Source organism: Coregonus clupeaformis, chromosome 1, assembly GCF_020615455.1.
Source record: "Coregonus clupeaformis isolate EN_2021a chromosome 1, ASM2061545v1, whole genome shotgun sequence".
Classification (NCBI taxonomy): domain Eukaryota; kingdom Metazoa; phylum Chordata; class Actinopteri; order Salmoniformes; family Salmonidae; genus Coregonus; species Coregonus clupeaformis.
The window spans coordinates 27606412-27623871 of record NC_059192.1 but is presented as its reverse complement, the minus strand read 5'-3'; the positions used below and the strand labels follow the sequence as shown (position 1 = coordinate 27623871).

Sequence of the window (17460 nt, the reverse complement as noted above, 5' to 3'; positions counted from 1 at the left end):
AGTCCATGCAACTTAATGTGACTTGTTAAGCACATTTTTACTCCTGAACTAATTTAGGGTTGCCATAACAAAGGGGTTGAATACTTATTGACTCAAGACATTTCAGCTTTTTATGGGTATTGCGTGCAGGCCAGTGACACAAAATCTCAATTTAATCAATTTTTAATTCAGGCTGTAACACAACAAAATGTGGAAAAAGTAAAGGTGTGTGAATAATTTCTCTAGGTACTGTATATCCTCCAGCTACACCACAGTGTTTACACCCCGAAGCTGCAGCATCACAACTTGGCTCTGTGTCAGAAATGGCTCTGATAGGTCACCTCTCAAGCATAACAAAGGGCAACACAAAAGGGAAAATAAGGGAAAATCATAGGTTACAGCACAGAGGTAAAATAAGGATTGTGGGGCGAATCCTGAATGAGATCCAATTGCCATTTACAGGCTTTTGCCTAAATCATGCATTGATGTCAATAAGATCTTGCCATGAACATTTGGAGTTGTACACGCGGATCTCCTTGGACTCAACCCTGGGAGAAGTAAAATAAATCTGAAGATGATGTGCAAACACAGTGCCGTATTTTTAGGCTTCGATTGTTGTCTTTTAATGCCTGCTGAAAATGACAGGTGCACCGGTGCAAAGGCTTATCAAACGAAGCTCAAGGTCTTTAAAAAGCATGTCAAGGTAATGATACACAGCTTACCAGTGGGAGAGTTCATAATCACTGAGAGGAGCAGAGAGAAAAAGAGAATTCAATTGGATAGGAAGTATTTCACATGAAATATCAACATTTCAGGAGGATTGATAATCCTCACTGCAGGGTTCAGGTATTCCGTTCCTGCCTTTGAAATCCATACCCAGCCCATCAGACGCTCCGTCCTGCATAACTAACATTCCAGACAATCAATCACTGAAGACTAAGCCAAAACAGTACTAAACACTTTGTTCTGTCATACATACATACACTACTATAAGGGACCGTTCAATGTATACATCAATAAACCCTGTAGCTACAAATGCTGTGGGAATATAATTTGAAATACTGTATAATTTGATCTGAGAAATTAAGCTAACTGATTGCACCCAAATTGGCCATTTTAAATTATAGCATTCATATAATATTCAATAAATATAGTACCTAAGATCCGAATTGCACCAAACTTTTTTCTAACAATTACTTAGACATTATGAATGCAAAGAAATGGTAAAATGCCACCCACATTTGGGGATGTGAAATTAGTCATCGATGTTGTTAGGTTTATGTCAAATCAAATCAAAGTTTATTGGTCGAGTACACAGATTTGCAGATGTTATCACAAGTGCTGAGAAATGCTTGGGTTTCAATCTCCAAAAGTGTAGTAATACAAGCAATGTCAGAGTCCGTTTATATACACTGCTCAAAAAAATAAAGGGAACACTAAAATAACACTTTTCTTTACATAGTTGAATGTGCTGACAACAAAATCACACAAAAATTATCAATGGAAATCAAATTTATCAACCCATGGAGGTCTGGATTTGGCGTCACCCTCAAAATTAAAGTGGAAAACCACACTACAGGCTGATCCAACTTTGATGTAATGTCCTTAAAACAAGTCAAAATGAGGCTCAGTAGTGTGTGTGGCCTCCACGTGCCTGTATGACCTCCCTACAACGTCTGGGCATGCTCCTGATGAGGTGGCGGATGGTCTCCTGAGGGATCTCTTCCCAGACCTGGACTAAAGCATCCGCCAACTCCTGGACAGTCTGTGGTGCAACGTGGCGTTGGTGGATGGAGCGAGACATGATGTCCCAGATGTGCTCAATTGGATTCAGGTCTGGGGAACGGGCGGGCAAGTCCATAGCATCAATGCCTTCCTCTTGCAGGAACTGCTGACACACTCCAGCCACATGAGGTCTAGCATTGTCTTGCATTAGGAGGAACCCAGGGCCAACCGCACCAGCATATGGTCTCACAAGGGGTCTGAGGATCTCATCTCAGTACCTAATGGCAGTCAGGCTACCTCTGGCGAGCACATGGAGGGCTGTGCGGCCCCCCCAAAGAAATGCCACCCCACACCATGACTGACCAGCCTCAGAAATTGCAGCCCAAATAAATGCTTCACTGAGTTCAAGTAACAGACACATCTCAACATCAACTGTTCAGAGGAGACTGTGTGAATCAGGCCTTCATGGTCGAATTGCTGCAAAAAAAAAAACACTACTAAAAGGACACCAATAAGAAGAAGAGACCTGCTTGGGCCAAGAAACACGAGCAATGGACATTAGACCGGTGGAAATTCGTCCTTTGGTCTGGAGTCCAAATTGGAGATTTTTGGTTCCAACCGCTGTGTCTTTGTGAGACGCGGTGTGGGTGAGCGGATGATCTCCGCATGTGTAGTTCCCACCGTAAAGCACGGAGGAGGAGGTGTTATGGTGTGGGCGTGCTTTGCTGGTGACACTGTCAGTGATTTATTTAGAATTCAAGGCACACTTAACCAGCATGGCTATCACAGCATTCTGTAGCGATAGGCCATCCCATCTGGTTTGGGCTTAGTGGGACTATTATCTGTTTTTCCAACAGGACAATGACCCAACACACATCCAGGTTGTGTAAGGGCTATTTTACCAAGAAGGAGAGTGATGGAGTGCTGCATCAGATGACCTGGCCTCCAGAATCCCCCGACCTCAACCCAATTGAGATGGTTTGGGATGAGTCGGACGGTAGAGTGAAGGACAAGCAGCCAACAAGTGCTAAGCATATGTGGGAACTCCTTCAAGACTGTTGGAAAAGCATTCCAGGTGAAGCTGGTTGAGAGAATGCCAAGAGTGTGCAAAGCTGTCATCAAGGCAAAGGGTGGCTATTTGAAGAAACTCAAATATAAAATATTTCTTGATTTGTGTAACACTTTTTTGGTTACTACATGATTCCATATGTGTTATTTCATAGTTTTGATGTCTTCACTATTATTCTACAATGTAGAAAATAGTTTTAAAAAATAAAAACCCTTGAATGAAACTTTTGACTGGTACTGTATATATATATATATAAAACGGTGTGTAGACAGTATGGACATCATATGAATAGAAAAAGGTGTGTACAGCAGTAGTTATATAGGATGAGCCTTGACTAGAATACAATATATACAAATAAATGGGTAAAACAGTATGCAAACATTATTAAAGTGACCCGTGTTCAATGACTCTATATACAGTGCATTCGGAAAGTATTCAGACCGCTTGACTTTTTCCAAATGTTCTTACGTTACAGCCTTATTCTGAAATGAATCTACACACAATACCCCATGATGACAAAGCTAAAACAGGTTTTTAGTATTTGTTGCAAATGTATAAAAAATAAAACACCCGGAAATATCACATTTACATAAGTATTCAGACCCTATACTTTGTTGAAGCACCTTTGGCAGCGATTACAGCCTTGAGTCTTCTTGGGTATGACGCTACAAGCTTGGCACACCTGTATTTTGGGAGTTTCTCCCAGTCTTCTCTGCAGATCCTCTCAAGCTCTGTCAGGTTGAATGGGGAGCATCACTGCACAGCTATTTTCAGGTCTCTCCAGAGATCATAGATCGGGTTCAAGTCCGAGCTCTGGCTGGGCCACTCAAGGACATTCAGAGTTGTCCCCAAGCCACTCCTGCATTGTCCTGGCTGTGTGCTTAGGGTCGTTGTCCTGCTGGAAGGTCATGCTTCACCCCAGTGTGAGGTCCTGAGCACTCTGGAGAAGGTTTTCATCAAGGATCTCTCTGTACTTTGCTTCGTTCATCTTTCCCTCGATCTTGACTAGTCTCTCAGTCCCTACTGCTGAAAAACCTGCCCACAGCATGATGCTGCCACCACCATGCTTCACCGTAGGGATGGTGCCAGGTTTCCTCCAGACGTGACGCTTGGCATTCAGGCCAAAGAGTTCAATCTTGTTTTCAACAGACCAGAGAATCTTGTTTCTCATGGTCTGAGAGTCCTTTAGGTGCCTTTTTGCAATCTCCAAGCAGGCCGACATGTGCCTTTTACTGAGGAGTGGCTTCCGTCTGGCCACTCTACCATAAAGTCCTGATTGATGGAGTGCTGCAGAGATGGTTGTCCTTCTGGAAGATTTTCCATCTCCACAGAGGAACTCTGGAAGTGACCATTAGGTTCTTGGTCACCTCCCTGACCAAGGCTCTTCTCCCTCGATTGCTCAGTTTGGCCGGGCGGCCAGCTCTAGAAAGAGTCTTGGTGGTTCCAAACTTCTTCCATTTAAGAATGATGGAGGCCACTGTGTTCTTGGGGACCTTCAATACTTTAGAAATGTTTTGGTACCCGTCCCCAGATCTGTGTCTCGACACAATCCTGTCTCAGAGCTCTACGGACAATTCCTTAGACCTCATGGCTTGGTTTTTGCTCTGACAACTGTGGGACCTTATACAGACAGGTGTGTGCCTTTCCAAATCATGTCAAATCAATTGAATTTATCACATGGACTCCAATCAAGTTGTAGAGACATCTCAAGGATGATCAATGGAAACAGGACGCACCTGAGCTCAATTTCGAGTTTCATTGCAAAGGGTTTGAATACTTATGTAAATAAGGTATCTGTTTTTTAATTTTTATAAATTTGCAAACATTTCTAAAAATCTGTTTTTGCTTTGTCATTATGGGGTAATGTGCGTAGATTGATGCGATTTTTGTATATTTTTTATAAATTTTAGAATAAGGCTGTAACGTAACAAAATTAAGAAAAAGTCAAGGGGTCTGAATACTTTCCGAATGCAATGTACATAGGGCAGCAGTGTAAAGTGCAGGGTAGAGTAACGGGTGGTAGCCGGCAAGTAGTGACTAAGGTTCAGCGCAGGGTACTGGGCGGAGGCCGGCTAGTGGTGACTGTTTAACAGTCGGATGGCCTGGAGATACACTATATATACACAAAAGTATGTGGACAGCCCTTCAAATTAGTGGATTTGGCTATTTCAGCCCCATCCGTTGCTGACAGGTGTATAAAATAGAGCACACAGCCATGCAATCTCCATAGACAAACATTGGCAGTAGAATGGCCTTACTGAAGAGCTCAGTGACTTTCGATGCCACCTTTCAACAAGTCAGTATGTCAACTCTACCGAGTTCCAAATTGCCTCTGGAAGCAACGTCAGCACAATAACTGTTAATTGGGAGCTTCATGAAATGGGTTTCCATGACCGAGTAGCCGCATACAAGCCTAAGATCACCATGCGCAATGCCAAGCGTCGGCTGGAGTGGTGTAAAGCTCGCCGCCATTGGACTCTGGAGGTCAGGCAGTGTGATGAGTTGGGCTAACTGCACCACTCTCTGGAGACCCCTGCGGTTACGGGCGGTGCAATTGCCATGCCAGGCAGTGATACAGCCAAACAGAATGCTCTTGTCGTTGTTGTTAATCAGGCCTACCATTGCTGTGTTGATGGCTGAACAGGGAGTACATGAGGGGGCTGAGCACGGACCCCTGTGGGGCCTCCTGATAATTAGCAGGTTCTGACCACAAGACGGTGCTGTTCCAGCAATGTTAAAGGGACAGTTCACACAATTTACATATTGATTTCCTTCCCCTGTAAGCAGTCTATGGACAAGGTATGACAGCAACCAATGCTTTGGTTATGGTACCCATGTTAGCATTTTCACACTATGTCCAAATCATCCTAAAGTATCTAAAAATGGATTGTGTAACTCAATGGATGTTATTTATAGATGATTTGGATATGAAGCGCAAAAATGCTAATAGGTGCCATTGACTTGCATTGGATTTGTGCCAAAAATGCTAAAAAGTTAGCATTTGAAACAGTGGCTAGGTAAACAAAAACAAAGAATGGGTTGCTGTCATACCTTGTCCATAGACTGCTTACAGGGTAAGGAAACCAATTTAATTTTGTAATTTGGGTGAACTATCACTTTAACATTGCAGGAACACCACCATCTATTGGTCAGAAGCTGGTAATATCAGGATGTAGGATGGGACATAAACCTAACAACTTCAATGACATTTCTCTGAACAAGGGGGGGAAAAAAACATCACCAAATTCACTCAGAATACGTTACATAGGATGAATAAACAATACATCGAGCCGCAGTTCCACACTACTTGTCAGACATAGAGAACTAATACTGTATACTCATTGTTGGGTTGGGATTGGCATGGGGTGTGGGGGGGTCCGTGGGTGGCTCTTGTCAATTTCTTTGGATTCTTCATAAGTTACCCATCGTAAGAAAAAAGTTTGGTCCAAATCAGATGTTAGGTACTATATTTATTGAATATTCTATGAATCCTATAAATTAAATCAATTAGCTTAATTTCTCAGAGATCAAATTATATTTCAACAAAATAATGTTGCAGGAATGCTAATCTTATGTTTCGAACTACAGAAATGATTTCAGAACAATCTGAGATGGTGCGTGTCATGGCCTTCTGAAATGACATGGAACGACCCTGTGGCCCGTATAGTACTGGATTCACCTATAATCGATAGTAGCCTATTCACTGTGAGGATTTAAAATAGATCTTTATCACACACTAGTTTGTTATTCAAGAACCCGGGCTTTAATTGGTAGAGCATGGCACTTGTAACGCCAGGGTAGTGGGTTCGATCCCCGGGACCACCCATAGGTAAAAATGTATGCACACATGATTGTAAGTCGCTTTGGATAAAAGCGTCTGCTAAATGGCATATTATTATTTAAGACAGTCAATCCTGACATGTTCTGATGGGTGCTCCAGTCCAAACAGCAAAACATACAGAACACCCTGATGGTTCCATAGGGACTCATGTTTAATCAGTCAAATACCATTAGCAGTTTCACTTCAGAATGCTGCTGCAGGTAGAAGAACATTAGGTAATACAAGTCCTGCCTCCTGACAAAGTAGTCAAAACAAAAAGTCTAACTTTCTTCTAAATAAAAAGTGTGGCAGCTGTGTTTTTGGGGCAGTCAGACATGTAAGGATTTGCATACGTAAACGTGGATGGATGTGAAAAACACCCCATTTCAGCTGCTTATTCCAGCTTACTGTTTGAGAACTGTCTGAAGTCATCAAAGCTAAAGACCTTTTCTCAAAGCTAAGCAACTCAGTTGTCAACAGAAGGGAAGCTTGAGAAGAAACCTTGAAACATGTAAGAAAAAGCACAAGTGTGAAGTATGACATTTCCATATCTCCTGAAGCCAAACTCCATAAACTTGTGCTGTAGTCATCCCATTATATAAATACAGAGTGAGGGTAACACACACCAAACATAAACATACACCCACATCGTGACAAACCTACTTAGAAGCACAGCCATTTGAAAAACGTGCTCACACACACGCAAGAGGGAACAGAGACATTGGAAAGAATGTGAGTACATTCTCGAACACCCTTCAGAGAAAAATATAAATAAAGTTATTGCGCTAGTGAACAATAACACAATCCTCCGACTGTGACAACTATATTTCCATGGAGTGTGCATCCGCAATGGCCTTTTTACAGAACAATCAGCCTGACAGCTAGCGTAGTGACAACACAGAGAGAGAACAACAACAAACCACAGTTCATCTTTCCCCTCTTAACTGGGACTAGTCTCCCAGTCCTTGCTGCTGAAAAACATCCCCACAGCATGATGCTGCCACCACCATGCTTCACCGTAGGGATGGTGCCAGGTTTCCTCCAGACGTGACGCTTGGCATCCAGGCCAAAGAGTTCAATCCAGGTTTCATCAGACCAGAGAACCTTGTTTCTCATGGTCTGAGAGTCCTTTAGGTGCCTTTTGGCAAACTCCAAGTGGGATGTCATGTGCCTTTTACTGAGGAGTGGCTTCCATCTGGCCACTCTACCATAAAGGCCTGATTGGTGGAGTGTTGCAGAGATGGTTGTCCTTCTGGAAGTTTCTCCCATCTCCACAGAGGAACTCTGGAGCTCAGTCAGAGTGACCATCAGGTTCTTGGTCACCTCCCTGACCACGGCCCTTCTCCCTCGATTGCTCAGTTTGGCCGGGCGGCCAGCTGTAGGAAGAGTCTTGGTGGTTCCAAAATTCTTCCATTTAAGAATGATGGAGGACACTGTGTTATTGGGGAAATTCAATGCTGTAGAATTCTTTGGGTACCCTTGCCCAGATCTGTGCCTCAACACAATCCTGTCTTGGAGCTCTATGGACAATTCCTTCGACCTCATGGCCTGGTTTTTGCTCTGACATGCACTGTCAACTGTGGGACCTTATATAATCAATTGAATTTACCTCAGGTGGACTCCAATCAAGTTGTAGAAACATCAAGGATGATTTTGAAAAACCTGTTTTTGCTTTGTCATTATGGGGTATTGTGTGTAGATTGATTTTTTAATCAATTTTAGAATAAGGCTGTAACGTAACAAAATGTGGAAAAAGGGAAGGGGTCTGAATACTTTCCGAATGCACTGTACATGTTATTCAATAATTTCATCTAAACTGCTCACGCTCGTCTGCATAGCCAGGCGCTAAAATAGAACTTGGTTCTATTTTTGACTTTTGACGCGCTGCAAGTCCCGCCTCTCCCATCTCCTCATTGGTTTTTAGGAGCATATACCCACGTGGGTGATTGAAAGATAAACTGAGGTCCACAGAAGAAGAAGAAGCCGTCTACTACTGAAAGAGTAGAGATTACTAGAAACTAACTAGGTTTCCCCTTTTATCTGTGGATTAATTGTCGGAGTAGAGAACACAATGTTTTTGTGACTTAAAAATGGGTCAAAATTCTACAAAGATCCTGAAAAAAAAGACTGTGCATTTCAGGTAAAATAACAACCCAATGTTTATATCCCAGGACAATTAGCTAGCAGCAGCAAGCTAGCTAGCTAAATGTCCATGAATATTTTATGTTTCAACCTGTCCCAAAATTAACATAGTTGGTTCAGAGTTCGTTTTGATATTTCAACCTGCTTGTCTGGATTGAGTCTGGTGTGGATGTACAAAATCAACATGCGCGCGATGGCGGACACACGTGTGTGCCCGTCTAGACAGTATGTAATATTAGGCTAAGATATCAAACGTAATGCTATTGAAAACCGCTGGCTGTCAGCTCTTTTCCCACATTTAGGTTATGACTCTAGGGTTTCAGCTGGGCATGACAACTACACAGGCTGCACTCCAATACAGTCAGCAATAAGATATTCTCCAACCAGGAGAATACCTCCAGGGGCAGGTGAGCAGGGCTTTCCAAGCAGGTTTTAAAAGGGAGAGGTGAACCCATGTGGTGGTCAGTCTACCTGCACAAACTGTATGTGACTGCAGTCTCCTCAGGTGGGAAGCAATGATGCAGAAGGGAGAGTTGGTTTGTGTGTGTGTGTGTGTGTGTGTGTGTGTGTGTGTGTGTCTGTGTAGCGAGTATATTCAACACTGCACTAATGCTCTCTGCAGGCCTGAGACTGAGCTGTCCCTATCAAATCAGCTGAGACAGGCCTGACTCCACCGGGGCATCACTGTAATCGCTCCCAGCGTGAGCACGTCACATCAGCCAGAGTTCCTGGTTTCTTTTGACCCCCCTTAAAAAAATACCAATAAACATGCCCGTGCTTCTATATTTGCATTGCTTGCTGTTTGGGGTTTTAGGCTGGGTTTCTGTATAGCACTTTGTGACATCTGCTGATGTAAAAAGGGCTTTATAAATACATTTGATTGACTGATATTAGTTCAGGGGCTGATACAAATGGACACAGACCATACCGTTCTCCATGTGTCAGCCTTTTAAAAATGGATTTCACTGCCAATTAAAACAATGTGGGAAGCATTCCATGTGTTCCTAATGTCTTATCTGGTACCTAGCATACATTGGGTGCATTCCAATTCCTGATCTCTCTTAATGTTTAATCTTTAACTATTAGGCCTATAACAGAGACATTAGGTGGCAAAGCTCATTCTTTCCTTCAGATTAAATTCATAGCAATTTAAAAGCTAGACTATATCAAAATATAAATCTCAATGAGTGAACATCTTTCGTCAGGTTAGATGCACATCATGGGACAAGGCCCACATACAGGCAATAGAGACACAGCTTTAGAGTCTAAAAAGCATCTTGGTACAGTAGACAGACAAGGCTACTCCCTCACTTCTACAGATGCATCACTTAAGAGGATCATGCCATCACAATACTCAGAGGAGATTTAGTCCACTTGAACTGAAAAACTGAGATCAGGATGTTATCTTGTAAACTTAGCCTAATCCTCTTTGTGATGCATGAATGAAGATTCATGTGCTCAACAAAAATATATTTACAGTGTGCAACAAAAATAAACTCAACAGGCAACATGCATTCAAACAAGCAAACACACATATTTAGGTGGCAGCGTCATTTGTTTGAAGATAGGTATATGAAGGAGGAAGCAGAAACTGGGACACTGCGTGTGAGAGTTTGCACATGCTGCATGATATTTCCTTTGGCCCTCGAGCTGTGCTCTAGACTTTGGAAACGGATCGGAATGTACCAGCCACCATACACTTCCATTAAAGGGCTTTGAAAATGTCACTCAATAATTAAATATAGGCAGAAAATCAACTCTTTAGAGGAGAGATGTGTTTGAATGACAATGCTCATAAATTAAAAGCAAAAACATCAAATCAATGTTTATAGTTCCAACTAAATAATTAATTGAGTGTACTGTGAACCAACATCCGGGCGGAAATCATGACAGATAACGAGAGAGAAAACCATAAAAGGCATACATTTGACTGTTAAATTGTTCACTAAGACAGAGACAAGACCTTGTCTTTCTAAGGGATAATTAGATTCAGCTGCTGGTGAGATTAACAAAATAAACGTGATTATGCCTCTGCAACAGAAGACGACAAGAGACGGCCTACTGTAAATGGGTTCGTAAAAGACTGGCGAAAACCTGGGTAACAGTGGAAGACAGACCGGGATAAAAGACAAGAGAAAAGAGAAAGGAGAAAGGGACAAAGGGGAGAAGTAGGGAGAGGGAAACATTAGTGATGATGACACATGGCAGAGAGAGAAGAGGGCTTACCAGGTTCCAGCTTAATGACTTTAATGGCAGCCAATTCCCCAGTGTTGACATTACGGGCCTGGAGAAGAGATGAGAGAGAGACAAAAAAGGAGAGAGCATTTATTAGCCAGCTGTCAGTAAGGGGTAACACACTGGGCTTTAGAGAGGACTGGCCTCTGTCAGACCAACACTGTTTTTAAGCCTGAGAAAGTGTAGGCTAGATCCGTAAGTAGGCTGCTACTGTAGGATAACATGGCTTACCTGCCAACTGGCCTTGCAGGCTAACAACACTAAACAACACTAGCACATGTCCAAAGTATTGTATGATAATAGAATAATATATTATTGTAGCTTAAGCCAGCATCTATACAAAGAGATGTGTGTGAGTTCAAGAGGCAAGTAAACATTCATTAACAAATTCGTTTGAACATGGATATTACTGAAGATGGATGATTCACCTTTGAAAAGCAAAATAAATTCAAAGACATTACAACACTTAATCTGTTAGCAGTTACCAATTCAAACAGAAGCGTATTGCATTCCAACCATCAGACTGTGAGAATGTGTTACAGTCGTTGCACAATCACCCAACCTAAATGAAAAATAAACCCAAACAGAATGAAACAGACTGAAAACATTGTCATTCCTTGAGACTGAAATTCAAGGAATATTTTCTGCCTCAGAAAAATCTAACATGAGCTATGTTTCCATCTAATTGGCGACAGATTTTCATGCAAATATTCTAAAATCCTCATTAAAAAATATATGTACATTTTCCAACCAGAAGTGTTTCCATCAAATTGATTTGTTGCAAGTAAAATTCTATGCGGTGATGACGTAGTGCACATAAAATTATATTTGCGGTTAAATTCCCATGTATCGAATAAAAAAAACTGTTCAATGGGTTTCCATCGCATTTTCCACTCTGGTCTTGGGACGTGCGCTCGAGCCAACAGCTCGCAGATACAGTGCGGGTATAGCCGACATGATGAGATTATTATGGACAAAAAGAGCAAGATTATTTTAATTTGTCAAACGGCAGCCAAGCATCGATTATCATGTCACCAGAATAAGACCATCAATATTTATTGGAGTATCAACCTCATCACCGTGCACTTTCACCACCCTGTGAAGTTCATCATATCTTATTTAATCTGTAGCCTAATAAAAAGGCATGCTTTCCCGAGTCGTAGCGGAAGGACCACACAGTATCATCACGTGACTCCAAGTTTACTTGGGGGGGTGTCACAATTTTGTTTGTAGACTTGTTTACATGGATATGCTTCTTAATAAAACATATCTGAAACAAGCCATTACACTTCTTTATTTTCATGGCATTTCATTATTATTCATAAATATTAAATTAACAAATGCCAGGTTGGAAAGGATGTGGCATTTGTGTTGACAACATTAACGGAGTCAAAATAAAGATATATTAATAGTGGCAACCTGTGAAGCTCTGGTGAACTCCATGCCCAAGAGGGTTAAGGCAGTGCTGGAAAATGATGGTGGCCACACAAAATATTGACACTTTGGGCCCAATTTGGACATTTTCACTTAGGGGTGTAACTCACTTTTGTTGCCAGCGGTTTAGACATTAATGGCTGTGTGTTGAGTTATTTTGAGGGGACAGCAAATGTACACTGTTATACAAGCTGTACACTCACTACTTTACATTGCAGCAAAGTGTCATTTCTTCAGTGTTGTCACATGAAAAGATATACTCAAATATTTACAAAAATGTGAGGGGTGTACTCACTTTTGTGAGATACTGTATATGTATTTATGTGTGTGTGTGTGTGTATACAGTGCCTTGCAAAATTATTCATCCCCCTTGGCGTTTTTCCTATTTTGTTGCATTACAACCTGTAATTTAAATTGATTTTTATTTTGATTTTATGTAATGGACATGCACAAAATTGTCCAAATTGGTGAAGTGAAATGAAATAAATAAATAACCGAAAAGTGGTGCATGCATATGTATTCACCCCCTTTGCTATGAAGCCCCTAAATAAGATCTGGTGCAACCAATTACCTTAATAATTAGTTAAATAAAGTGTCTCATGATCTCAGTATATATACACACACCTGTTCTGAAAGGCCCCAGAGTCTGCAACACCACTAAGCAAGGGGCACCACCAAGCAAGCGGCACCATGAAGACCAAGGAGCTCTCCAAACAGGTCAGGGACAAAGTTGTGGAGAAGTACAGATCAGGGTTGGGTTATAAAAAAATATCAGAAACTTTGAACATCCCAAGGAGCACCATTAAATCCATTATTATATATAGCACCACAACAAACCTGCCAAGAGAGAGCCGCCCACCAAAACCAGCTTCATGAGATAGTCACCTGGAATGCATTTCAATTAACAGGTGTGCCTTCTTAAAAGTTAATTTGTGGAATGTATTTCCTTTGAGCCAATCAGTTGTGGGGGGTATACAGAAGACAGCCCTATTTGGTAAAAGACCAAGTCCATATTATGGCAAGAACAGCTCAAATAAGTAAAGAGAAATGACAGTCCATCATTACTTTAAGACATGAAGGTCAGTCAATACGGAAAATGTCTTCAAGTGCAGTTGCTAAAACCATAAAGCGCTATGATGAAACTGGCTCTCATGAGGACCGCCACAGGAATGGAAGGCCCAGAGTTACCTCTGCTGCAGAGGATAAGTTCATTCGAGTTACCAGCCTCAGAAATTGCAGCCCAAATAAATGCTTCAGAGTTCAAGTCACAGATACATCTCAACATCAACTGTTCAGAGGGGACTGTGTGAATCAGGCCTTCATGGTTGAATTGCTACAAAGAAACCACTACTAAAGGACATCAATAAGAAGAAGGGACCTGCTTGGGACAAGACACACGAGAAATTGAGATTAGGCCGGTGGAAATTTGTCCTTTGGTCTGGAGTCCAAATTTGAGATTTTTGGTTCCAACCGCCGTGTCTTTGTGAGATGCGGTGTGGGTGAACGGATGATCTCCGCATGTGTAGTTCCCACCGTAAAGCATGGAGGAGGTGGTGTTATGGTGTGGGGGTGCTTTGCTGGTGACACTGTCTGTGATTTATTTAGAATTCAAGGCACACTTAACCAGCATGGCTACCACAGCATTCTGCAGCGATACGCAATCTCATCTGGTTTGGGTTTAGTGGGACTATCATTTGTTTTCAACAGGACAATGACCCAACACACCTCCAGGCTGTGTAAGGGCTATTTGACCAAGAAGGAGAGTGATGGAGTGCTGCATCAGATGACCTGGCCTCCACAATCCCCCAACCTCAACCAAATTGAGATGGTTTGGGATGAGTCGGACGGCAGAGTGAAGGAAAAGCAGCCAAGTGCTCAGCATATGTGGGAACTCCTTCAAGACTGTTGGAAAAGCATTCCAGGTGAAGCTGATTGAGAGTATGCCAAGAGTGTGCAAAGGCGAGTATATTGGAAATGTAATTAAAGCCTATTGGATGACAACTTGTTTTTAACCAGGACAGAATCATTTATAACTGACTTTCTCCAACATAACATAGGAACAGCAGATCCCCTTATCGTATTGGAAATTTTTAAATGTGCCTTTAGAGGGCATGCAATTCAATACTCATTTGTAAAACAAAAGCAATTTAGGTCAAAACAGTTCATATTAACAAAGGAAATAGAGGGACTAACAGTACAGATAGATAGCAATAAAAACTGTACCATAGAGGCACAGAATAAGTTAAAGGAAAAACAAAAAGAACTGGAGGAACTTAATCAAGAAAGATCAAGTGTAACATATTATAAAAAATTAAGCGAACTGGAAGGAATATGAGAAAAAAATTATCAAATTATAGAAATGCTACCAAAAATTATTTACTGAAACTTTTTACAAATTACAGTCACCCATGATTCACCAAACTATATTTTGAAAGAGGAAGCAAAAGTACTTTAAGCATATATTTTCGTTTCAGTTTCCTCCATCTCCACTAACCAAAGTTAATCGTAAGGACTTTTTTGCTATTAATAATGTAAAATTAACAGCTGTACAGAAAGACTCATGTGAAGGCCAAATTACAGAAGAGGAACTTCTTGATGCAATTAAAGACTTTAATTCTGGGAAAACTCCAGAGTTGGGATGGCATACCAGTTCAGGTATAACAAACCATTTTTTGATGTACTCAGAGGACCGTTATTAGCATGTTTTAACCACTCCTATACAAATGGTAGATCATCAGATACTCAACAAGAAGGTCTGATGTCACTATTACTGAAAGAGGACCCAGGTGGTAAATATAAAGATCCATTCCATTTAAAAAAATTGGATGGCTCTTCCACTTCAGTGTTGTGACGCAACAATTCTAGCAAAATGCATAGCGTATACAGTGAGGGAAAAAAGTATTTGATCCCCTGCTGATTTGTATGTTTGCCCACTGACAAATAAATGATCAGCCTATCATTTTAATGGTAGGTTTATTTGAACAGTGAGACAGAATAACAACAACAAAATCCAGAAAAACGCATGTCAAAAATCTTATAAATTTATTTGCATTTTAATGAGGGAAATAAGTATTTGACCCCTCTGCAAAACATGACTTAGTACTTGGTGGCAAAACCCTTGTTGGCAATCAGAGGTCAGACATTTCTTGTAGTTGGCCACCAGGTTTGCACACATCTCAGGAGGGATTTTGTCCCACTCCTCTTTGCAGATCTTCTCCAAGTCATTAAGGTTTTGAGGCTGACGTTTGGCAACTCGAACCTTCAGCTCCCTCCACAGATTTTCTATGGGATTAAGGTCTGGAGACTGGCTAGGCCACTACAGGACCTTAATGTGCTTCTTCTTGAGCCACTCCTTTGTTGCCTTGGCCGTGTGTTTTGGGTCATTGTCATGCTGTAATACCCATTTTCAATGCCCTGGCTGAGGGAAGGAGGTTCTCACCCAAGATTTGACGGTACATGGTCCGTCCATCGTCCCTTTGATGCTGTGAAGTTGTCCTGTCCACTTAGCAGAAAAACACCCGCAAAGCATAATGTTTCCACCTCCATGTTTGACGGTGGGGATGGTGTTCTTGGGGTCATAGGCAGCATTCCTCCTTCTCCAAACACGGCGAGTTGAGTTGATGCCAAAGAGCTCGATTTTGGTGTCATCTGACCACAACATTTTCACCCAGTTCTCCTCTGAATCATTCAGATGTTCATTGGCAAACTTCAGACGGGCCTGTATATGTGCTTTCTTGAGCAGGGGGACCTTGCGGGCGCTGCAGGATTTAAGTCCTTCACGGTGTAGTGTGTTAGCAATTGTTTTCTTGGTGACTATGGTCCCAGCTTCCTTGAGATCATTGACAAGATCCTCCCGTGTTGTTCTGGGCTGATTCCTGACCGTTCTCATGATCATTGCAACTACACGAGGTGAGATCTTGCATGGAACCCCAGGCCGAGGGAGATTGACAGTTCTTTTGTGTTTCTTCCATTTGCGAATAAACCGCACCAACTGTTGTCACCTTCTCACCAAGCTGCTTGGCGATGGTCTTGTAGCCCATTCCAGCCTTGTGTAGGTCTACAATATTTTCCCTGACATCCTTGGAGAGCTCTTTGGTCTTGGCCATGGTGGAGAGTTTGGAATGTGATTGATTGCTTCTGTGGACAGGTGTCTTTTATACAGGTAACAAACTGAGATTAGGAGCACTCCCTTTAAGAGTGTGCTCCTAATCTCAGTTTGTTACCTGTATAAAAGACACCTGGGAGCCAGAAATCTTTCTGATTGAGAAGGGGTCAAATACTTATTTCCCTAATTAAAATGCAAATCAATTTATAACATTTTTGACATGCATTTTTCTGGATTTTGTTGTTGTTATTCTGTCTCTCACTGTTCAAATAAACCTACCATTAAAATTATAGACTGATCATTTATTTGTCAGTGGGAAAACATACAAAATCAGCAAGGGATCAAATACTTTTTTCCCCTCACTGTAGAATTAAAAAAGGTATTGTCGGATATTATTAATCCTAATCAGACAGGTTTTTTTTTACATGGAAGATACATTGGAGATAATAGAAGACAAGTACTGGAAACAATAGAACACTATGAAAACTCTGGGAAACCAGGCCTGGTATTCATAGCTGACTTTGAAAGGGCTTTTGATAAAGTATGACTGGAATTGATATAAAAATGCCTGGAATATTTCAATTCTGGAGAATCTACATAAAAGTTATGTATAGTTACCCTGTGTGTAAAATAGTAAATAATGGCTACTTCTCAGAAAGTGTCAAGAGGAGTAAAACGAGGCTGTCCACTATCGGCATATTTATTTATCATGGCCATCGAAATGTTCGCTATTAAAATCAGATCCAACAATAATATCAAGGGGCTTGAAATCCAGGGCTTAAAAACAAAAAGGTGTCATTTTACAGTGATGATTCATGTTCTTTTAAATCCACAATTTGGATCCCTCCACAACCTCATAGATGATCTAGATACTTTTTCTAACCTCTCTGGATTACAACCAAATTATGATAAGTGTACTATATTATGTATTGGATAAAAATAAAAATGTAC

The 17460-nt window shown here is 41.4% G+C and overlaps 1 protein-coding gene across 1 annotated transcript in view; it reads right to left on the bottom strand.

Annotated features, from left to right (window-relative positions):
• The window catches only part of LOC121571963 (mitogen-activated protein kinase kinase kinase kinase 3), a 71114-nt gene that overhangs the window by 30534 nt on the left and 23120 nt on the right, over window positions 1-17460 (bottom strand). Inside the window, 1 exon segment of the mRNA XM_041883837.2 lies at window positions 10962-11019. Within this exon segment, the coding sequence (XP_041739771.2) occupies window positions 10962-11019 (58 nt within the window).